An 18182-nucleotide genomic window follows, 5' to 3' on the forward strand; every position below is an offset into this window, starting at 1 on the left:
TGTGTGTGTGTGTGTGTGTGTGTGTGTGTGTGTGTGTGTGTGTGTGTGTGTGTGTGTGTGTGTGTGTCCAAGGATTTCATTACTGGCAGCGAATAGAAAGCGTGTGGGTGCTTGGTTTGATGTGCACATGATTCAGGGAAATTGGCCATCTGCTAAACAATGGACGGTAGATAATTTGACAAGTGAGAATTGGTCGTTTTGCTTGCTCATCAGCTCCTCACACACTCCATCTGTGTTTGTGGGGAAACAGAAAGAATTATGCCCTTTCATATCCTCCTCACAGTCTTTTGTCCTTCACCTCGTGTGAGAATGTTTGATCCATTGTGTCTGGAGGAATCTCCCTTTCTCTGTTTCTCTATGTCTGGGGTTTAGTGCCTTGCTACAGGACAGGATGCATGCTGATTTCTGCTTCCAATGTTTCTCTTAGCAATAAAGAGGTGTGTTTGTCTCTATTAGTGTAAGGAAATTTCCTATCACAGCCTCGTCATATCCGTAGTTAGTGTGTGGCGAACTGCAGACGTCGCCTCCAACACCTCTGGCTAAACAACACAACCTTTGATTCAAACATTCCGGTCAGATAAAATAGGTCTCTCTCTGTTTTCTTGTTCTCTTTATGATGTTGGCCACCACCCTAGGGCAGTCTCAGGATTTCCTCAGTCTCCTCTCATGTCTGGACAATTCGGAGTCCATACAGGAGTCTTATCACTCATTACACACACACAGATTACTATATATAGCTCTGTAAACATGCGGTCAGACTGTTGGAGGGTGGGTGTGAGTGTAACTGGAAATGCTTATAAGTTTCTCATTTTTTGTTTAATAGACACTTGATATAGAACTGCTCTGTCACACAAAGACCTTTTTATGTCTAATTTCCTCTAAGCTCTGTGTCACTGTCTCACCACTCTTAAGATCTCAATAAGCCCTCTGGTCAGTGTGGGCCTTTTTTTGTTTAGGATTTAACAGTTTTTCTGGACAAAGAAGAATTGAGAAAATGCAATAATGAAAGTGTCTTTCCTCCGAAAAGCAAACACTTGAATCTTTAAGGATGGGTTTCGTATTTAGTGGTTAGGCTGAAAATGAGTTGACTCAGTAAGGTGGCATAGTTGGAAAGACTTGAAACAAAGAGTTTAGCACTGCTGAGGTGACACTGAAGATAGCTTTGAACACATTACGTTTATATTATTATATTGCATTAGTAGGGGCATATTGTGGCCTTGTGGTTAAGACCCATGCCATATTACTGAACTGTTCCTGGTTTAGTTTATGCTGGGGACCTTTGTTGCACGTCATTCCCCCTTTTCTGCCCATATTTGTGATCTATATCTATTATGTTCCGTAAACTGTCCAATAACAATACAAATTGCCAAAAAAAACTGCTTAGTAGTAGGAGGCCTGCATGATTCGGGGATAAATATGAATCACGATTTTTTTTGCTTAGAATTGATATCAAGATTTTCTGCCACAATGCACAAAACAAAACAAATTGGCAGTACAAAACATAGATTTTTTGGCACCTATAGCACATTGCGCATCACCACAAGCCTGTAATCAGAGAGGCTTCAATGAAGAGAAGGGAGATCATTGCAGCGCTTGGAGCACTTTAAAACCTATTTTATACAGTCTATGTTTAAAACTCACAGAGGAAAGTAGTAGTGTTTGTGAAGCAGGCGACTCGTAAAAGCCGACTTTTTTTTTTTAATTGAAATTATTTAAAAATTAAGTTGTGAACAGGGTGAATCGAGATTGCGATTTTATAACGATTAATCATGCAGGCCTACTTAGTAGTAATGCAAAACTGTCTGTCTGTGTGTTAAAGGTCCAGTGATTGGGGAGTTTGTGAATCAGTTGATGCCTCTGCTGTGCAGCTGCCTTCAATCGGACAGAGACCTAGAGATGAGGATGAGCATCTTCACAATGCTTGCTAAGTTGCTACTGGATGCATCCAACACGCTGGATTCCAAAGGGTGAAACGGCCACACACTATGCATACATTAACATATTGATACAGAAGAAGTTATCTTATGAAACAAAGTCACACACACACACACAAAAACACACACACGCACATATATATATATATGGGTATATTGCAGGTACCTTTTCCTCCATTTCATCAGGAAAAGGTAACTGCATGAAGTCACATTGAGTTTCAGCTGTTTAGCATTGTCTAACCAGTTGTCTAGTTTTCCCAGTCAATGTTATTAGCACAGCTCATGTTTTTAGATTTAACCTCACATGAACCTGCAAATTAGTGCCCCACTCACAAGGGACCATAATTAGATACACACACATACAAACACAATTGTGTTATTTTCATGAGGTCATTGTTACCTCAGCAGCTTCTTCAGGACTTGCGGTTGAGTCAGGCAGGCTCCTATGATAGATGATAGTGGTATCTTTCAGGCATGACACAGTTCATCATACTTAAGAAATTATAAAGCACATTACAAACAAACTCATCAAATAGACTTTAAGCAGTCCCTTTTGAGTTAACAGTCTCTTTGGGAGTATCAATTAGACCATCTCAAATTAGTTATTCACTTACCAGCATGCCTGGAGAAGACAAATGATGTCTGAATCACTGCTTTGTGATTTAATAACAAATTTGAATGGTCAATGACTAATGAATTTGGAAGGATAGGAGGGATGTCTTTACACCCTGAGAGGAGCTCCTGTTTGTGGGTCTGTCCTGCCCCTCACCATCCAGGGTCCGCTCCGAGCCCTCAGTTGTGCAGCCTTCAGGCCGGGCGCAGAGCTCTAATCTGAGGGAATGCATTAAGCTTGAGGCCCTCTCAATGTCCCAGCGATCATAGCAGCTGTTGCTGTCGATCAGAAAGACAAACCTCGTCCATGTGGTTGCCATGGAGACATCTGTGCCGCAGGTAGCCAACCCTAACCCTGCAGTCACTAGGTCCATAAGGGTTGGTAGGTGTTTCCATTGGTTAATATGAGGGATCCATTTTGGCATGAGCCTGGCAGCAGTATAAAGAATGTAAGACAAAATTATACCCTTGTCAGTGAAAAATGTTGCATAAACAACAGGAGGTATCTTTAACCAAAACATTCTGCCACCTTTGCCAAAAAAATGGAAATTGGAACTTTGCTTTCAGCCTTCATCAGATTATTTTATCCATAAATGTGCGTATTAAACAAAAGGAGCCTCTGTCACTTCCCCACTCCAAGTGCGACCACCTGTGCTGCTAACTGCTTCTCTCATTCCTCAGCTATATCTCTGGTAATCACAGGACCATCAGGAGACAGACATCATGTTACACCTTCAAAAGGTTTCAAACAAATGCTGAACTTACAGGATAGGGGGCTGTGCGGTCTGCCATTATATTTCCATTCATACTCCTCTTATCCCTACTTTTATGATTTAAGCCCCCATCACCCACCCACCCACCCATACACACACACACACACACACACACACACACACACACTATATGTCATCAAGAGGACAATGATAGGGTTAGAGAAACCTCATCTTTTTGTTCTACCACCAAATTGACTTAATGACAGATCTGCTACAGAACACGCAGAAAGGGAAAGTAAGTTTGTGCCCATGTAAATCTCTCACACACACACACACACATAATGTCTTATTTCATGTGGATTTGTGTGCTGTGATTAAAAAGTTGGATGTAAAATTTAAGTAGAAGGTGATGTGTCAGAAATGAAAATTCATCCGTTTTCCCCTGTATGTGGCAGGCAAAAATCATGCACCACTTCCAAGGGAGACAAGAGTGTGTGCTTTCACGCACGTATGAACTGCAAAAGCTCTTTGAAATTAAGACCAAAGACAGTTTTCAAGACTTAAGACAAAAAAAAAATACTGCTAGTGGAGTGAGAAAGAAGCAGATCCAGTTGTGCATGTCAGAAATTACGCGGACGACTTATATAACTCTGGGGAATACGGTAAAAAAGCTAAAGTCCCAATAAGTCAGTGTGTTCCTTTAACCTACTGGCAGATTCTTTAATACGTTTTAAGAAAGTAAGATTTGAAGAAATGACAAAGGGATGACAAAATAGTTTTAATACATTATCACAATAATAATATGGAAAATTACATAGACAACAGGAATTCATAAAAGTTTAGTATTTAGTTTAAATTTCAGCTGTAAATGTTTTGTTATGCGTGACCAACACACACACAGACAGCTCGAGTGTGTAAATGTTTTACTGTGTGACAAGTCAAAGTCCCACTCTACATTTCTTTTGGATATCCTCCCAGCTATGTGGAAAGTGTCTTTCCATCTCACTGCTGTCATTCATGATGAGTTTTCAACACCTGTCAAGATGAATAGACTGAGCTAACAGCAATATTACCTTGTCCTGGCTATATTAGTGGCGCACAGTCTCCCCCTACTGGCGCTGAAACATTACAGCACATTTTATCAAATGTCATGACAAGTTTGTTGTGACCTCAGCTAAACAGCCACAGGCTAGGGGGCATCTACCAGAGCTTGTGGAGTTGGTTTGGAGCAAAAGTACAGTGTAGACTCTGGTAGTGTGTGAGAAACTGTCAGAAGGCCTAAGCCAGAGTGGAAAAGAGAGGGAGAAGGGAAAGGACACCCTTATGTTGTGTTGGAAAATGACTGCAGTATAGCCATTGTTTTGCAGTTGCATTCCCAACAACCATCAATATTCACTTGTCCACATAATCCATAATCCATAATAATTGCTTGCTAGTTGTTAAAAATCTAAAAAGGTCTATGGCCTTCTTCATGAAGCAATATAAATCTTTCTCTGGTCCTTTTTTGTCTCCATATATTTTTTTCTGTGCCTCTTTCCAGGCATTTCCGTGATAAGTCAGAGAAGTTCTTGTGTGACATCTTGCTTCCTAACCTGGTGTGGCATGCAGGCCGTACTGCTGCTGCCGTCCGCACCTCAGCCCTCAGCTGTCTGCTGGCCCTGCTGCATGGAGGGTCCATCACACCTGGACAGGTACATCCACACATACACGCTGTAAAGGCACATGACACACTGGGGTTGCATCTATTTCCACCGGTGCAAAGTGACCCATAAACATTGGAAGCAAACACCGGATATAAAAGGTAATCTCCAGTAGTACGCACTCCTGATCTCCAATTAGCAGAAGCTCTTTTTATTGACTCTGATATAAATGAAAAGATGTGGAAGTGCATTTTTTTAATCAACCCGGAGTTGACATTTACTTCAACCTCTCTGTTTTGTCCATTTCAAATCAAATAGACGGTCCCACTTGGTTGTTTAGGAAAATGTCAAATCTGTCATCTTTCTCCCCTTGGCTGGGGAAGAGTTGGCTACGGAAGGTAGCAGGTGTACACGGGGGCAAACGAGTTCACATACCTTTGTCCCTTAGGAACAATGCTTCCACTGTTTTGGGCCCTTATTGTACGTAGAAACTATCACCGGGACATGCCCTTGCACCTGCCTGTGAGCATGTGCCCAGTTGCAGTATGTGTGCTCACAAACACACGCACATCCGGCTGTGTTTGCACTTGTGTGTGCCGAGTGACCACTTGAAACTGGAACACACACCTCTTCTATTCACACATCTTTAACTACAAGGCAAAGCAAACAGCTGTGGACAATCTGTGGGTGTGTGGGTGTAGGTGTGTGATTAAACTTTTACTATGTAATGGCACCCAAACATCCTCACAAGAATAGAAAATCTGATAGTGGTGTGGAAACAAGTACGTGTTACTCTGAGTTTGGGTTCAAAATTAGGTTACAGCAGAGATGAAATAAACAACATATCCTAATAAGGATAACAACAGAAGGTTATGTGTGTATGTCCACAGCAAATCAAACAGCCTTTCATTTAAGGGACATTGTTTCCTCACTCTTCCCTGTGATAACAATTAGCAGCTCTAGTTACACTTGGCACCCTCAGATTGTCACTGATGTAATGCCGGATTACTGTCCTGCCAAATTTTCTTCCTCTTTGTCTCGTTCCCTCCTTCTCCCCTCACTCCCTTTTTTTACTGTTTCGCCTGTATGGTTTCAATAGCAAACAGACGGAGTGACAGAGGTTTTAGCCATTACCTCTTGGCACGTGGATGTCTGCTCGCTCAGCTTCACCTTGTTTGTCCATTTCCTCTGTTTCTCATCTGCTGGTGTGATGAAAACAACGTATTCACTGTGCTTCTAAAGTTGGGCTCCAGGCCCATGTGTCTGTACAAACAGATCCAGATCTGATGTCAATCTGTCATGCTTCAGGTGATATTTCATTTTGGTACAAAAAAACACAACACAAATAATCGAAGAAAATTTTAGAAACTGTCCTTTTTGTGACCTTCATTAAAGAGCCTTGTCTTACCTGCTTGTCATTGGTGCTAACTAAGGGGTGTAAATTAACTGGAAGTGCACATTTTAGACAGGGTTTTGAAAATTAAAGTAAGTGGTCCTGACTATTCAGCCTCAAACCAGTCACTTCATTAAGTTGCAAGTTCATGACCTCTAATAGCGGATTCTTGACTATTGTGAAAATCACATGAGAAACCTAACCAAAAAAAGATTTGTTTGTGTTGTAATCTTATTTTTAAATCAAATACATTTTTAACTCAAGTGCCTTCTTTATTCTGTTTGAGTTGTATTAAACATATAGGCGGACTTGGATGTTGTCATATAATATTTATTGGATTTGTATGCTGGTCTGTGTATTTCCTGAGTGCAGCTGCTGTGTCTGGAGGAGAAAGTGACTTCCCAGGTGTTGTCAGCCCTGGAAGAGGACTCTCAGATGGGCAGACTGCTGGCTTGTCGTTCTCTATCCGCCATACTCCAACTCATTGGAACTAGTCTGCACCCCGAGGCCCTTAACAAGATCTACCCCGGTAGGTGTAGATGTATGATGTACTTAATTTTGCCACGCTGAAATGTACATGTACACTTCGCAAATAATTCTGTATGTTTACTTGTCACAACAAGGGAAACATTTGGGGGAAATGTGGCAATAGAAAATGTATCCTAAACTTTGCAAACCAGTGACTAGAATGAAAAAAAAAAAGCTCAAAGCAGCTAACCCACTCAACATCTAAAATTGTTGAGAATGTTTTGTCTGTAATCTCTTTATTGTGTGTGTGGGTGTCTTTTCTCCACAGTGCTGCTGAAGCGTTTGGACGACAGCAGCGAGGAGGTGCGCAGCGTCGCCCTGCAGGCCCTCGGGCTGTGGCTGTCCAGTCTGACCAAAGACTATAACCCTGAGCTCTTTGCTCCTCACCTGCAGCTCCTCTTCCAGCAGCTCCTTCTGCACCTGGATGACCCCGACAGCTCGGTGCAGGACCAAGTTCTCGGTGAGACTGGGTGGGGGATGGGGTTTGAACCTGCAACCTCAAAGATGAGGATGGAGTGTTGAAGCGTATTTGATGGTGAGGGCTTAAGAAGAGCATATGCACATGACCCTGTAATGCTGGGTGCAAAAATGAATTGGTAGTCTGGAATCTTAGAAAAGTGAACACACAAATATTACTGTTTTAAAGATTTACTCTGTGTGGAATGTGCTTTTCCGAGTAGCTTTACGACTCTTGACTATTAATCATAACCATAACTCTTGATGGGGGGAAAAAACCTTTTTTTTGTAGTTGGCCTTTAGTGCATTGTTGAAAGTCCTTGATAGCAGTGCTGATGAGAATTAGGAGGGATTAAATTATGTGATACAAAATATGAAACATTGGCATGTGCATATCTTGTACTGTATATCATTACAATACATTACTGACGCTTTCATCCAAAGCGACTTACAATTGCTATATATCAGAGGTTGCACTCCTCTGGAGCAACTAGGAGTTAAGTGTCTCACTCTGGGACACATTGGTTGATGTATCGCAGTGGGAATGAAACCGGGGTCTCCCAGACCATCACCACCCCCCACATCACTTGAAATGATTACGCAATATAGACCTTATGACCGCGATTATCTGATAAACCCATTCAGCTGATGCAGGTAGTAAAGATGATGATGGTGAATGTGGGGTGACGATGAAAGCAGAGTTTAGCCGTGATGATCTGCAGACCAGCCTGCTTTCTGAGACACTCACAGAAGGATGAGAGGAATTAGGGGTATCCTCTATCAAACACCAGACTATTGCCTGACACGCTGCCAGCAGATTCCCCCTGTCCTTTATTTCAAAAACTCTCTGTTATCCTCCTTTTCCACACAATTTATCACTTAGAGCAGCTCCAGCAATTCCTACTGTCAAAGCAAGCCCTAAGGGACTGGGCTGTAGGTGGCCCACAAGAGTGAAACACAAGATCCACATGTGGATAAGCGCCCACCTGAGAGAGACACTTCACAGGTTAATAATTGAACCGTAATATCTTTAACTCCCCTGCTAGTACACCTAGGGAAGACTGGGCTGTTTGTGTGGCAAATCTCCATCCAGGATCTTCCTCCAACACAGAACCGCTAATGACAACCACATGGGAACCCCCCCGTTCCCTTGCCATCTTTCCACATGTGTCCTTCTCACTTTCCCACTTAATCCCATCCTCTTTTATCTGCCCGTCTACCTTCCTCCTCTCATAGCCAGTGTTTTCTGTGACAGCCTCGTAGCTTCACAGCTGTGTTTTATTGATGTATCAGTGGAAAGTCTGAGTGGCTTTTTCTGAAGTCTGCAACCGAGGCTCAGCTCCTCTGGACTTTAACGCTCTCCCACTCTCATGGATGTTAGCTGTCATTACTTTTGTAACGACGCAGGTGAGCCGTGATGCCTCAGACAGCACAAAGAGGCCTTTCTACAAGATCTCTCATCTTCATACGGCTAGGGGAGAAGGCGTTTACACACTCACCACATGCAGCAATAGCTTCCATACCATGGATTCTAGCTCTAGACAGCTTTTAAAAGCCTTCCAATGACAAAAAAAGCATTCTTGTTGTTGCAATTAGTCAATTAAAATGTCTGTAACTTTGGCTTCAGAAGACAGAATAAGAGATGTTAATCAACTTGATGAACTGGCCTTAGCCCACATACTTTATGTTTGTATTTGTAGTTGAGTGATTTGGGGTTTTGTGCATAAGTATTTTTGGGACTTGCTTTGAAAAACATTGTTGTAACTCTGTATGTTCCGGTTTAAACATGGAACGTTTCTTTCAACAAATCCCATAAAAAGACCAAAATCAATGTTGAATTGATCCTCCTAACATGTGTCGTCTGATGGATCTTATCCCTCTGTGACATAAAGCTCAACAGTCATCCCAAAACACATCAATGAGCCACACTGTTGCACTGGGTGACATGCTCTTTCATTACAACAACTTGGGCTCTGTAGTTTATTTGATTTGATCCCAAATGAACCGTCCTGCTGCTATAACTACTCACTAGAGCACCAAACTCATAGCTGAAAAAAGTCCTCAACAAATGCACTTTACTTTTGTTTGAGTAACACGACATGTGTGTATATGTGTATGTATGTCAACATATCTGCCCAGATACAGTGTAAAGATAGAAATATAGTCAGTGTGCAGACCAGTGCTTTAAACTGTGCTCTTCATGAGTACAGTAGATTTGTAGACAGCCTAGACTCTCTTTGTGAAAGGAGATGACCTCACATGTTGCTGAGTGATCATCTGTATCTGACAGCACCCGTAACCGCTTGCACCGCAAATGTGGAAGCATTCCTCACTCTCATGTATGGCTCTGTTTGACCCTTTCTTCTTTTCTTCCTCGTCCTCTTTCTTCATCTTTGTTCCTTTTAATAGTTGATCCCATTCTTATGCTTCTTGGATTTCAAACGCATATCTCTGAGGTGGCTTGATGTGTGCAGCATGTCCTGACAGCATGACGGACAGCACCTCCACCCCCTCATCCCTCCTTCTCTCACTCTCAGTCTCAGTCCTCCACTCTGACAACCCCACCATATAGTGGCAGCGCGGCTGCTACCTGCTCAATCACACAGACTGTTGGCACCAGTAGAACTCACTTCTTACAAGTCCTCATTGTTCTCCTTTAATTCAAAGTCCCACCGCCCCAGCTCCATCCCATCTGAGTACAGTATACACAAAAGCTAAAAATCCCCTCCATCATCTTGGAGATTAAAGGCAAGTATCAGATGTTGAGTTTACATGAGTAAACTGATCCAGAGTGACGGCATGTCACCACTGGAACAGCACTTGTATCGTGGTTTTTGAAGCATTTACCCATTGACTGCAATTCAAGAAATTCAATATACCTCAGCAGAAGGTGTGGGAACAGTGGGTGGAAAATATCTAAAGAGAGAACTAATGCCTCCGAGTGGAAGGACAAGCTACCTGCACAGGGTTTGTGAGTTGCAGAGTTGATGTAGTGTAGTTCATCACTGCCATCTGCTGGCTTTCTGACTTCTTTTGGACTTTGTCGATCTGCCTGTACCAAGTTAGAAACTAAAAACTGTAATTGAGATTTAGATTAAACTTGGGTTTGATGTGCCTGAATTTTGAATTTTAGAGAAACTCTACTTTGATTATTAAAACCAGCATGGATAATAGAAAGGCATCAGAACGGGCATAATTAGACCATCAACCCCTTTGATACACTGAAAATCACAATCTTTGATGTATGGCTTTAAGTAGGTCTTAACTCCCCCCTAAAATATTAAGATTAAAGTAATAGTTTGACTTGGCAAAAAGGCTTATTGGCTCTCTTTTGGAGAATAAGATGAGAAGATCAATAGCATTTTGTGTGCTTTTAATGTCAAATCTAATTTGCTTTTGCATGGATGATATTTATTATTAGTACAGATTGTTGATTTTTTTTCTGTTTTTATTTGAGTGAAAGAGGACAAAACGCAATATGAGTACTGACCCCTGTCTGGTTTGTATCTTGTCCAGAGATCCTGAAGAAAGGCAGCTCGGTCCACCCGGCACTTCTTCAGAGGGAGGCGGAGGCCGTGAGAAACAAACAGCGGAATCCGCTCTACTGCGACCAGCTACTCCAGCACATCAGTTTAATTCCTACAGAGACCACAACGTCATCTGAGTGACATGATCGTATAATTATATGATGGAGCATTTTTCAAAAGGACTTGTTCTCCTTAAAATGAAACTCAGTCATTAGGTAGCTACTTTCCTTAAATGCAGTGCTTTGACCCTCATGTGGATACGTAGATGACTGATTTCTTTAACGTTTTTGGTGAAGTTTTGAAAATGCCTTTTAATGCAGAATGTCTCCACCATTTGTCACAACAGTTCCTGTATTCCTGTTATTGTTATCCTTTTGGTTCCTTTTGTTTTAATGACAATGTTTACAATACACTGTGGTTGTGTTTAAATGTTTTAGAGATACACTCATACAAATTCTTTGTGCATTTCTGCCTGCACCCAAACTCCCAGCACCCCTCTGCCTCCAGATGGTGCTGAGTCTGAGATAAGCCGTCATGGCATGGTTGTCTTCAAAATAAAAGTATTGGGGGTTTTCTTCGTTTTTTTTTGTTTTAAAACACACTTAAATATTGAGAAGGGATTAAATAAATCTGAATCTTTTAAACATGGAATGAAGTCACCATTTTACACATTTCTCATATGGTCACATTTCCTTTATAAGCGGTATGCTATTTAAACGAAATTGACTTAATGTCATTTTTTATTGTGAATGTTCTGGCCGGATGCATTCTAAATTTGTTTAATTATTATTATTATTTCAAACTTCATGTTGACGATAGCAGCGAAACTGCCTCTCCCATCCATCCTCTTTAAAGAGCTCTCTGACCCTCCACCATGTAGTCACCTGAGTGCTGACAGCAGAGCTTTCTCCATGGCATCTTTCTGAACTAAGACTCTTTTATCCTCCGGTCCGATCGAGACATATATAGGCCACCGTTCATCATGCTGCAGATTGGAGATGAGGTGGTGTATTTCTCGGCGGTGTTTCTGCTGGTGGCGTTGGGGACGCGGAGCGCCACTGGTGCCTCCCTTCTCACCGCATTCCTCTACGTCTTCATGGTGATGTTCCGGTTTCCTGCGGTGCCAGGGGACCAGGCCGGCCGCGTCCTCCGGCCCAGGTCTCCATCAGGCGGCGTCCTGGTGGTCGCGCACCGCGGAGGCAGCCACGATGCTCCGGAGAACACCTTGGCAGCGATCCGAGAGGTGACATTCAGGCACCTGCTTAGATGAAAATATGTGCATGTGTACCTATAGCTAAAGTAGGCCTGTATAACAGATAACACTTACATGAAACATATGCTATTTAGTTTCTTAATCAATCTACAGCCTTGCAGCTGCAAAGGAGCCTGTAAAAGAATGTAAAGGTATTTTCATGAGGGATTTTGTGTCGTAAGAATAATGTTGATAGCTCTAGCTGCTCAGGCTTAGCATGTCGTGACTTCCCTTTTTGCAGTGTAGGCAGAGTATCACATTCTGAATGAACAGGGAGGCCAGCTGGTTAAGTTTATCAGATCAGTGGCTCATTGTGCTCTTTGAATTCTAATGTAATGTAATGTTCATGAATTGATGTCCACTTCATGACTTGGAAATAATATCTGACCTCACTTTTCCTGGGGTATTTACATACTGAAGGTGCTGAGTCAGCTGTCCTTGTATCATTACTCTCCTACATGCATACAAGCAGTTAGCATCTTCTGCTCTACTTAAACTCATACCTTTAATCTGTCTGTTCCTTCACCTCTGGATGAGTTTCTTTCATTCTAACAAGCTATTGTTCTGCCTCTTCTTGATCCATTAACCTAATTAACTTGCCCTTGTAGGCAGCTATTCAATGTGGTGGAAAAGCTGACATAATAAATTGTGCTCAAGCGTTTGTAAGTGGCCCAGTGGTGAAACAGCTGTTTTCAGATTCGGTAATGATGAAGGAGATCTCCAGTTTGCTGGAGGTTGTATTTTTCACTGTAAGTGATCGGAAATTGAGATGGCAAGAGTCCTCTAGGTGTCACTTTTGACTAAAGATTATATTCAGTAACATGGTTACTCAGTTTTTTGTTGTTAAGCTAAGAAGCCCAGCTACATTCAATATTGTTTTGATTGTTTGGGAGTATTTAGTGATGCTTTTATTCAAGTTGTCATTTTTAAGTGTGATTGGTAAACCATTGACTACCAGTCAAACGCAGAAATGAGAACGGAAACATTCTTCTGAACATTTACCATAAAAGGCGAGGGCTGCAGAGAGGCTCAAACATACATTACTGAGGTGTTGTGTCTCATGAGACTGAGGTAAAACTATAGTTTGCTGTCTTTGCCTAAAACTGAAGCAGCCACCCTTTCAACTTGAAATCCATTAACTGTGTCCTAGAAACAACTTAAAATTAACATTATCCATTTCAATGCACTGATAGTCTCTACCCTCAACATCTTTCATGTCAAACATTTAGTCCACATCTGTACTTAACATGTGTCTATAGCACTGGAGAATATGGAAAGTGCCTACACTGATGGAGGATATATCTGTCCTGTTAAATGATAGTACTGACCCACTGTGTCACACACTTTCTTGTGTGACACAGTGTAGGCTTCTTGTACGCTCATTGTCTCATGGTGTTCAGAAACCCAAGCCCCAAACAGCATTCTACCTGTCAGTAGATTTTGCAGAAGAAGCTGTAGTTTCATTTTCTTGTCCCCCTGTGATCCTTCTTTAGGCCAGTAGGAACGGGGCCACCGGAGTGGAGCTGGACCTGAGTTTTACAGCTGATGGAGTGCCCGTACTGATGCATGATGAGACTGTGGACCGCACTACCAACGGCTCTGGACCTGTTAGCAAACTGCAGTTGGTCAAACTTAAGAGGCTAGATGCTGCAGCTTGTCACAGGCTGAAGTATGCTGCCTAATAAAGAAATATTTCCTCTTGTCTAAGCATGTGAATTAATGCTTAGATTTCTAAACGTCTTAGCTTGTCATTTAATGTTTAAGCAAAAAAATCAAAGGATGGTGTGTCCATGAAATAAGATAGTAGTGTATTGGAAGTCTGTGAAGATGCTCATATTAAAAGGATTGAGATGCAGGATAACAGTTTTCATATGAGTGATCCCTTGCCCCTCACAAATATGTCACCATTTGCGGTATCTCTTCTCACGAATTTTAAAGACTAAAAATGAAGGTGCAGATTTGGAATGTGAAAGTGTGATACAGCAGGAATCTTACCTCAGTTTGGCCTAAAAAACCTGCTGTGATTGATTTTGTCTCCAGGGACAGGTTCAGTGGTGAGAAGGTCCCAACTCTGCAGGAGGCGGTGGATGAATGCATCAGACACCAGCTGACCATCTTCTTTAATGTCAAAGATCAACCCGATAAGGTACTGGATATAAAAGACTCCAGATAAATACATGCGTACATGCATATTTGGACCAATGATGTTATCCGGCTGTAGCTAATAAACATGCTCAATGCAGAGAAGTTACAGCTCTCTGTCCGTTTAATTCAATCAGCCTTCCAGCCATAAGGCTTTTCTGACCTTCACTTTGAACCTTCTAAGAGGCCCTCATTTATGTAATGTCTTTAAATAAACCAGTTTATTATCACATGGTTATATACTGTTCTTTAAGTATATGGGATATTAATAAATTAACCTCTTTTCCAGGCGGCAGCAGTGCTTCATGAGATGTATAAGAAGTTCCCTGTCCTTTACAATTCCAGCATAGTTTCTTCTTTTGAACCCAAAGTCATCTACAAGGTAACACAGAACATGACTGATTAACTTAAATGATAATGGTCTATAGGACGCTATTTGGGGCGCCCTGGTAGCTCACCATGTATCGAGGCTGAATCCTTACCACAGCGGCCATTGGTTCAACCCTAACATGGGCCCTTTGCTGCATTTTATCCTCTCTATCTCTCCCAGCTAAAACCAAAATACAATGTGCATTTCTGATTTGTTGGTGCATTAAACTGAACCATCACGCACACCATCATAAAAGTAAATAATTAGACTGCAATCTCTTGCGGCCCACAGATGCGTCAGACTGACCCCAACGTAGTAACAGCTCTTATCCACCGCCCCTGGAGACTGAGCCGCTTTGGAGATGGCACTTCTCGGTCCCTGTCAACATCGGGTCAGCTGTGGATGGGGGTTCTGGACGTCTTGTTGGACTGGGCCCATCACCACATACTGTGGAAACTCTGTGGGGTTTCTGCCATCTTCATGCAGAAAGACTTCATCTCACAGTAGGTGAAATTTAGTGTGTTTTACTGTTACGATGATTTAATAAAATGCTATCAAACCCCTTATCAAGTCATAAGTAAGTACTGCTTCATTTAAGGGGTTCAGTATTCTATGAAATGTATTGTTTGCCACCAAAGAAAGTACGTATCTACCTGTGGGAATTGTTCCTTTTTTACTGAGCTGTATTTTGTTATTTTCCCCCCGTACATAGGGACTACGTTCAGTACTGGGCAGAGCGAGGTGTGGAGGTGGTGGGCTGGACTGTTAACACCGCTGTGGAGAAACACTACTACCAAAACCTGTTGAAGATTGGTTACATCACCGACAGTCTGCTGGAAGACTGTGATCCTCATTACTAAACGATCACACCCACACTCACAGGGATGATTCAGATCCCAAGTGTTTGTTAAATAGAACATTTTACAGCTTCTTAATAGATAAGTTGGAACTTACTAAACTCTTTGGTTAGACATAAGACTACAAAACTTCTATAATGACTACATTTCCCAGAGTCTTTTCCTTTCAAAGACCACAAAAATATGTAAATATGTAAATTAATTCATTATAAAGTGGAGGGAAGCTAGAAATTTGGTGCTAACTAGCTTGATAGTGGCAATCGAACAATCCAAGCTTTATATGATTTACTGTAGAGGTTAGAACACATCATTACCTGCAGCTAGCACACAGGTAATTTCACTTTTAAATCTACACACCCATTAAACCAGGAAGACTCGGATGTATACTTCCTAGTCTTTATCCTACTACCAGCAGCAATAAATCCAACTCTAATGGACCAGGGATTGGGATTAGGCTACTTTAAAGATCTTTTCTACCTTTTGTGCTGATCTTTCAGAGGCTTTAAAGAGACGTAGAGTATAGTTGTAACATTAGACGTGTTCAAATCCTATTAATGCCTGCTGTCATGATATGTATTTACTAATAGCCTAGAAGATCTGTTGTTAATTCTGCGACATGGTGATACTTGATTGTTTGGAAATTTGCCTTCTGTCAATAAGTGCCACAGCTGCACAAATACACCAGAATAAATACACTTTGAATTAAAATGAAATCTGATTGTAAGCTACAATGGAGGGAAAGTAATGCACCCCTGAATCCTGAGACACACGTGGAGGGTATGAGTGTAGGTGTCAAGGCAGAGACGAGTCAACAGAAAGTCCAAAATATTTGTGTGAAGTAACATCCTCATTATGAGCCATTAGAGAAGAAACTCTTTTGTGACCATGGCTGTAGCCAGAGTTGTAAAAAAACAGAAAAGAAAAAAAGGTTGAGTCCACGTTTCATTCCATACACCTGAGAAATGTTTGACTAGATACAATAAAACCTGTAATATTATTCATTTAACTTGATATCCTCACATAATGGTCAAATGTTGCTTTACATGAATTCTTCACACTGCTAGGAATGCAACTGAGAGGCTGAAATACTGATTCACTTCCTTTCAATTGAATTTATCTTGTTTTGCCTGAAAACATTCTTTACAATCAATTCATTTAAATGTGCTTATGAGAATATGCCTTATTTAAAGGTATTTAAGAAGTTATTGTAGGCCAAAGGACCTGTCATGCTAAGAATGTCTTATATTATCTTATATTTTAATAAGAGATAAATCAACATAGGGTCACTTATCAACATATGTTATATTCTTTTTTAGATAGAAACAAAGCTTTAGAATGTAAACTCAGTTTGTAAAACTGGTGGAAGTTAAAAATGCCTTTTGGGCGAACGTCCCAACTTATTACAAATGAGAGACTTTTCTTTGGATTCATTTCTGTAAATGTCCAGCTGGGCGTGTTTGTCGACCCAGCTTTGAATTTCATTCAGTATGTAGTGAAGCTTGGTTAAACTGTAAACATGGATGTGTGTACGTGATTGCATTGTGCACCTGTCCACACCTGCGTGTACTGTAAACACAGAGACGTTGAACAGATGGGGTCCACATGGTGGAGCAGACAAAAGACCCTCATTGATTATATTCTCGATTCAAGTTCAACGACAGCATTTGATTTGTTTGAACTTCACTAGAAATTTAATTTGCCTAATATTTAGGAAAAAATGGAAGAAAATAGTGGACCTCAGTCTGTACTCAGTGTTTCAGATTTCTTACAATCCGGAGACACTGTCTCTTTAAAGCACCGAGGGAGGCGTGTAGGACGTTGAGCGAGAGGTGGTGCGCGTTGAAGGTGTGCGTTCAATGTCTTATGAATGACAGCCGCTTGTTCAGGTTATGTCACATTGTGGCAGTGCAGTACACTTGATGAACAAAGTGAGTTAAGGGTAAAGGCAGGACAGAGGGGGAGGGTCGCTGACTGAGATGTGCCCCGACGGCTGGTTTTACGCAGAGAGGAGCACAGCGCACGGTTGTGTTTTCTGCTTGGTTAGCAAACAGTCCTCGTAGTCTGTAGTCTAGTCAACTTCGTGGATTTGTGTTGGCGTCAAACATTCACCCAGTGAGGGAAATTCAACCTGATCAGCTGAGAAGTGGACTGAGATTCTAGAGGAATGTGTTTTACTTTAAAGTAGGCCAGCTCCACCTGTATCTGCTACGTCTGGACTTCTTTTTACCTCAAAGTGCCAAACTAAACTTTAATTAAAACTTTTCCTGCGCATGATGTACACAATTACAAGAGGTCCCAGCAAACTGGTCACCCAGCGACGGACAGGTAAGATCCTGGTCTGTGACTCAAACACGCAGCTATCAGAGATCCAGCAGACGTACACTCTTACTTTCAACTTTTCTTTCTTAAAGTAAAATGTAAACTTTCTGTTATTTAGGGCCTACTCAGCAGCTCGACAACCAAATAAACGACTTCAAGCACAAACAAACTTCCTGGAGTATGCCTGAGTAAGTTTTGGGGAGAGACCAAATGCTCTCAGTAGTGCGTCTGTTTGATTAGTTGTGCTGGTTAAAACATGTTAGTGAATGACAGCTGTGGACGTCATCAGCTTGAGACAGACAGCCCTTCCTCATCTGCCTGAATGATTTATAACAGGGGGCGTTTCTCCATGGGCGTTTCTCAATGGGCGTTTCTCAATACCAAGTAAGCAAAGAACGGACTTGTGTTCTTGGGGAGACCGTACTTGCTAGCTCTACCT

At 41.6% G+C, this 18182-nt stretch overlaps 3 protein-coding genes across 3 annotated transcripts in view; all 3 read left to right on the forward strand.

Annotated features, from left to right (window-relative positions):
- The window catches only part of LOC117957865 (dynein assembly factor 5, axonemal-like), a 23032-nt gene extending 11647 nt beyond the window's left edge, over window positions 1–11385 (forward strand). Inside the window, exons 9-13 of the mRNA XM_034893947.1 lie at window positions 1820–1967; window positions 4800–4950; window positions 6665–6821; window positions 7089–7280; window positions 10793–11385. Of these exons, the coding sequence (XP_034749838.1) occupies window positions 1820–1967; window positions 4800–4950; window positions 6665–6821; window positions 7089–7280; window positions 10793–10944 (800 nt within the window). The 3' untranslated portion in view covers window positions 10945–11385. The remainder of the gene's footprint in view (window positions 1–1819; window positions 1968–4799; window positions 4951–6664; window positions 6822–7088; window positions 7281–10792) is intronic.
- A 208-nt stretch (window positions 11386–11593) lies between these two features.
- LOC117957867 (glycerophosphodiester phosphodiesterase 1-like) lies at window positions 11594–16317 on the forward strand. The gene is made up of 6 exons (XM_034893949.1): window positions 11594–12046; window positions 13549–13724; window positions 14096–14201; window positions 14487–14579; window positions 14859–15070; window positions 15280–16317. The coding sequence occupies exons 1-6, from the start codon at window positions 11786–11788 to the stop codon at window positions 15425–15427; spliced, it is 996 nt and encodes a 331-aa protein (XP_034749840.1). The 5' UTR covers window positions 11594–11785; the 3' UTR covers window positions 15428–16317.
- A 958-nt stretch (window positions 16318–17275) lies between these two features.
- The window catches only part of LOC117957868 (MAPK regulated corepressor interacting protein 2-like), a 6013-nt gene continuing 5106 nt past the window's right edge, over window positions 17276–18182 (forward strand). The window contains exons 1-2 of the mRNA XM_034893950.1: window positions 17276–17749; window positions 17862–17931. Of these exons, the coding sequence (XP_034749841.1) occupies window positions 17695–17749; window positions 17862–17931 (125 nt within the window). The 5' untranslated portion in view covers window positions 17276–17694. The remainder of the gene's footprint in view (window positions 17750–17861; window positions 17932–18182) is intronic.

The sequence above is a fragment of the Etheostoma cragini genome, chromosome 15 (assembly GCF_013103735.1).
Source record: "Etheostoma cragini isolate CJK2018 chromosome 15, CSU_Ecrag_1.0, whole genome shotgun sequence".
Taxonomy (NCBI): Eukaryota; Metazoa; Chordata; class Actinopteri; order Perciformes; family Percidae; genus Etheostoma; species Etheostoma cragini.

Excerpts from the sequence above, each read along its gene's own strand:
- LOC117957867 (XM_034893949.1), top strand. The coding sequence starts at position 11,786 with ATGCTGCAGATTGGAGATGAGGTGGTGTATTTCTCGGCGGTGTTTCTG. Across the intron at positions 14,580-14,858 it reads AACCCAAAGTCATCTACAAG|ATGCGTCAGACTGACCCCAA; the intron begins GTAACACAGAAC and ends TGCGGCCCACAG. Across the intron at positions 15,071-15,279 it reads CAGAAAGACTTCATCTCACA|GGACTACGTTCAGTACTGGG; the intron begins GTAGGTGAAATT and ends CCCCGTACATAG.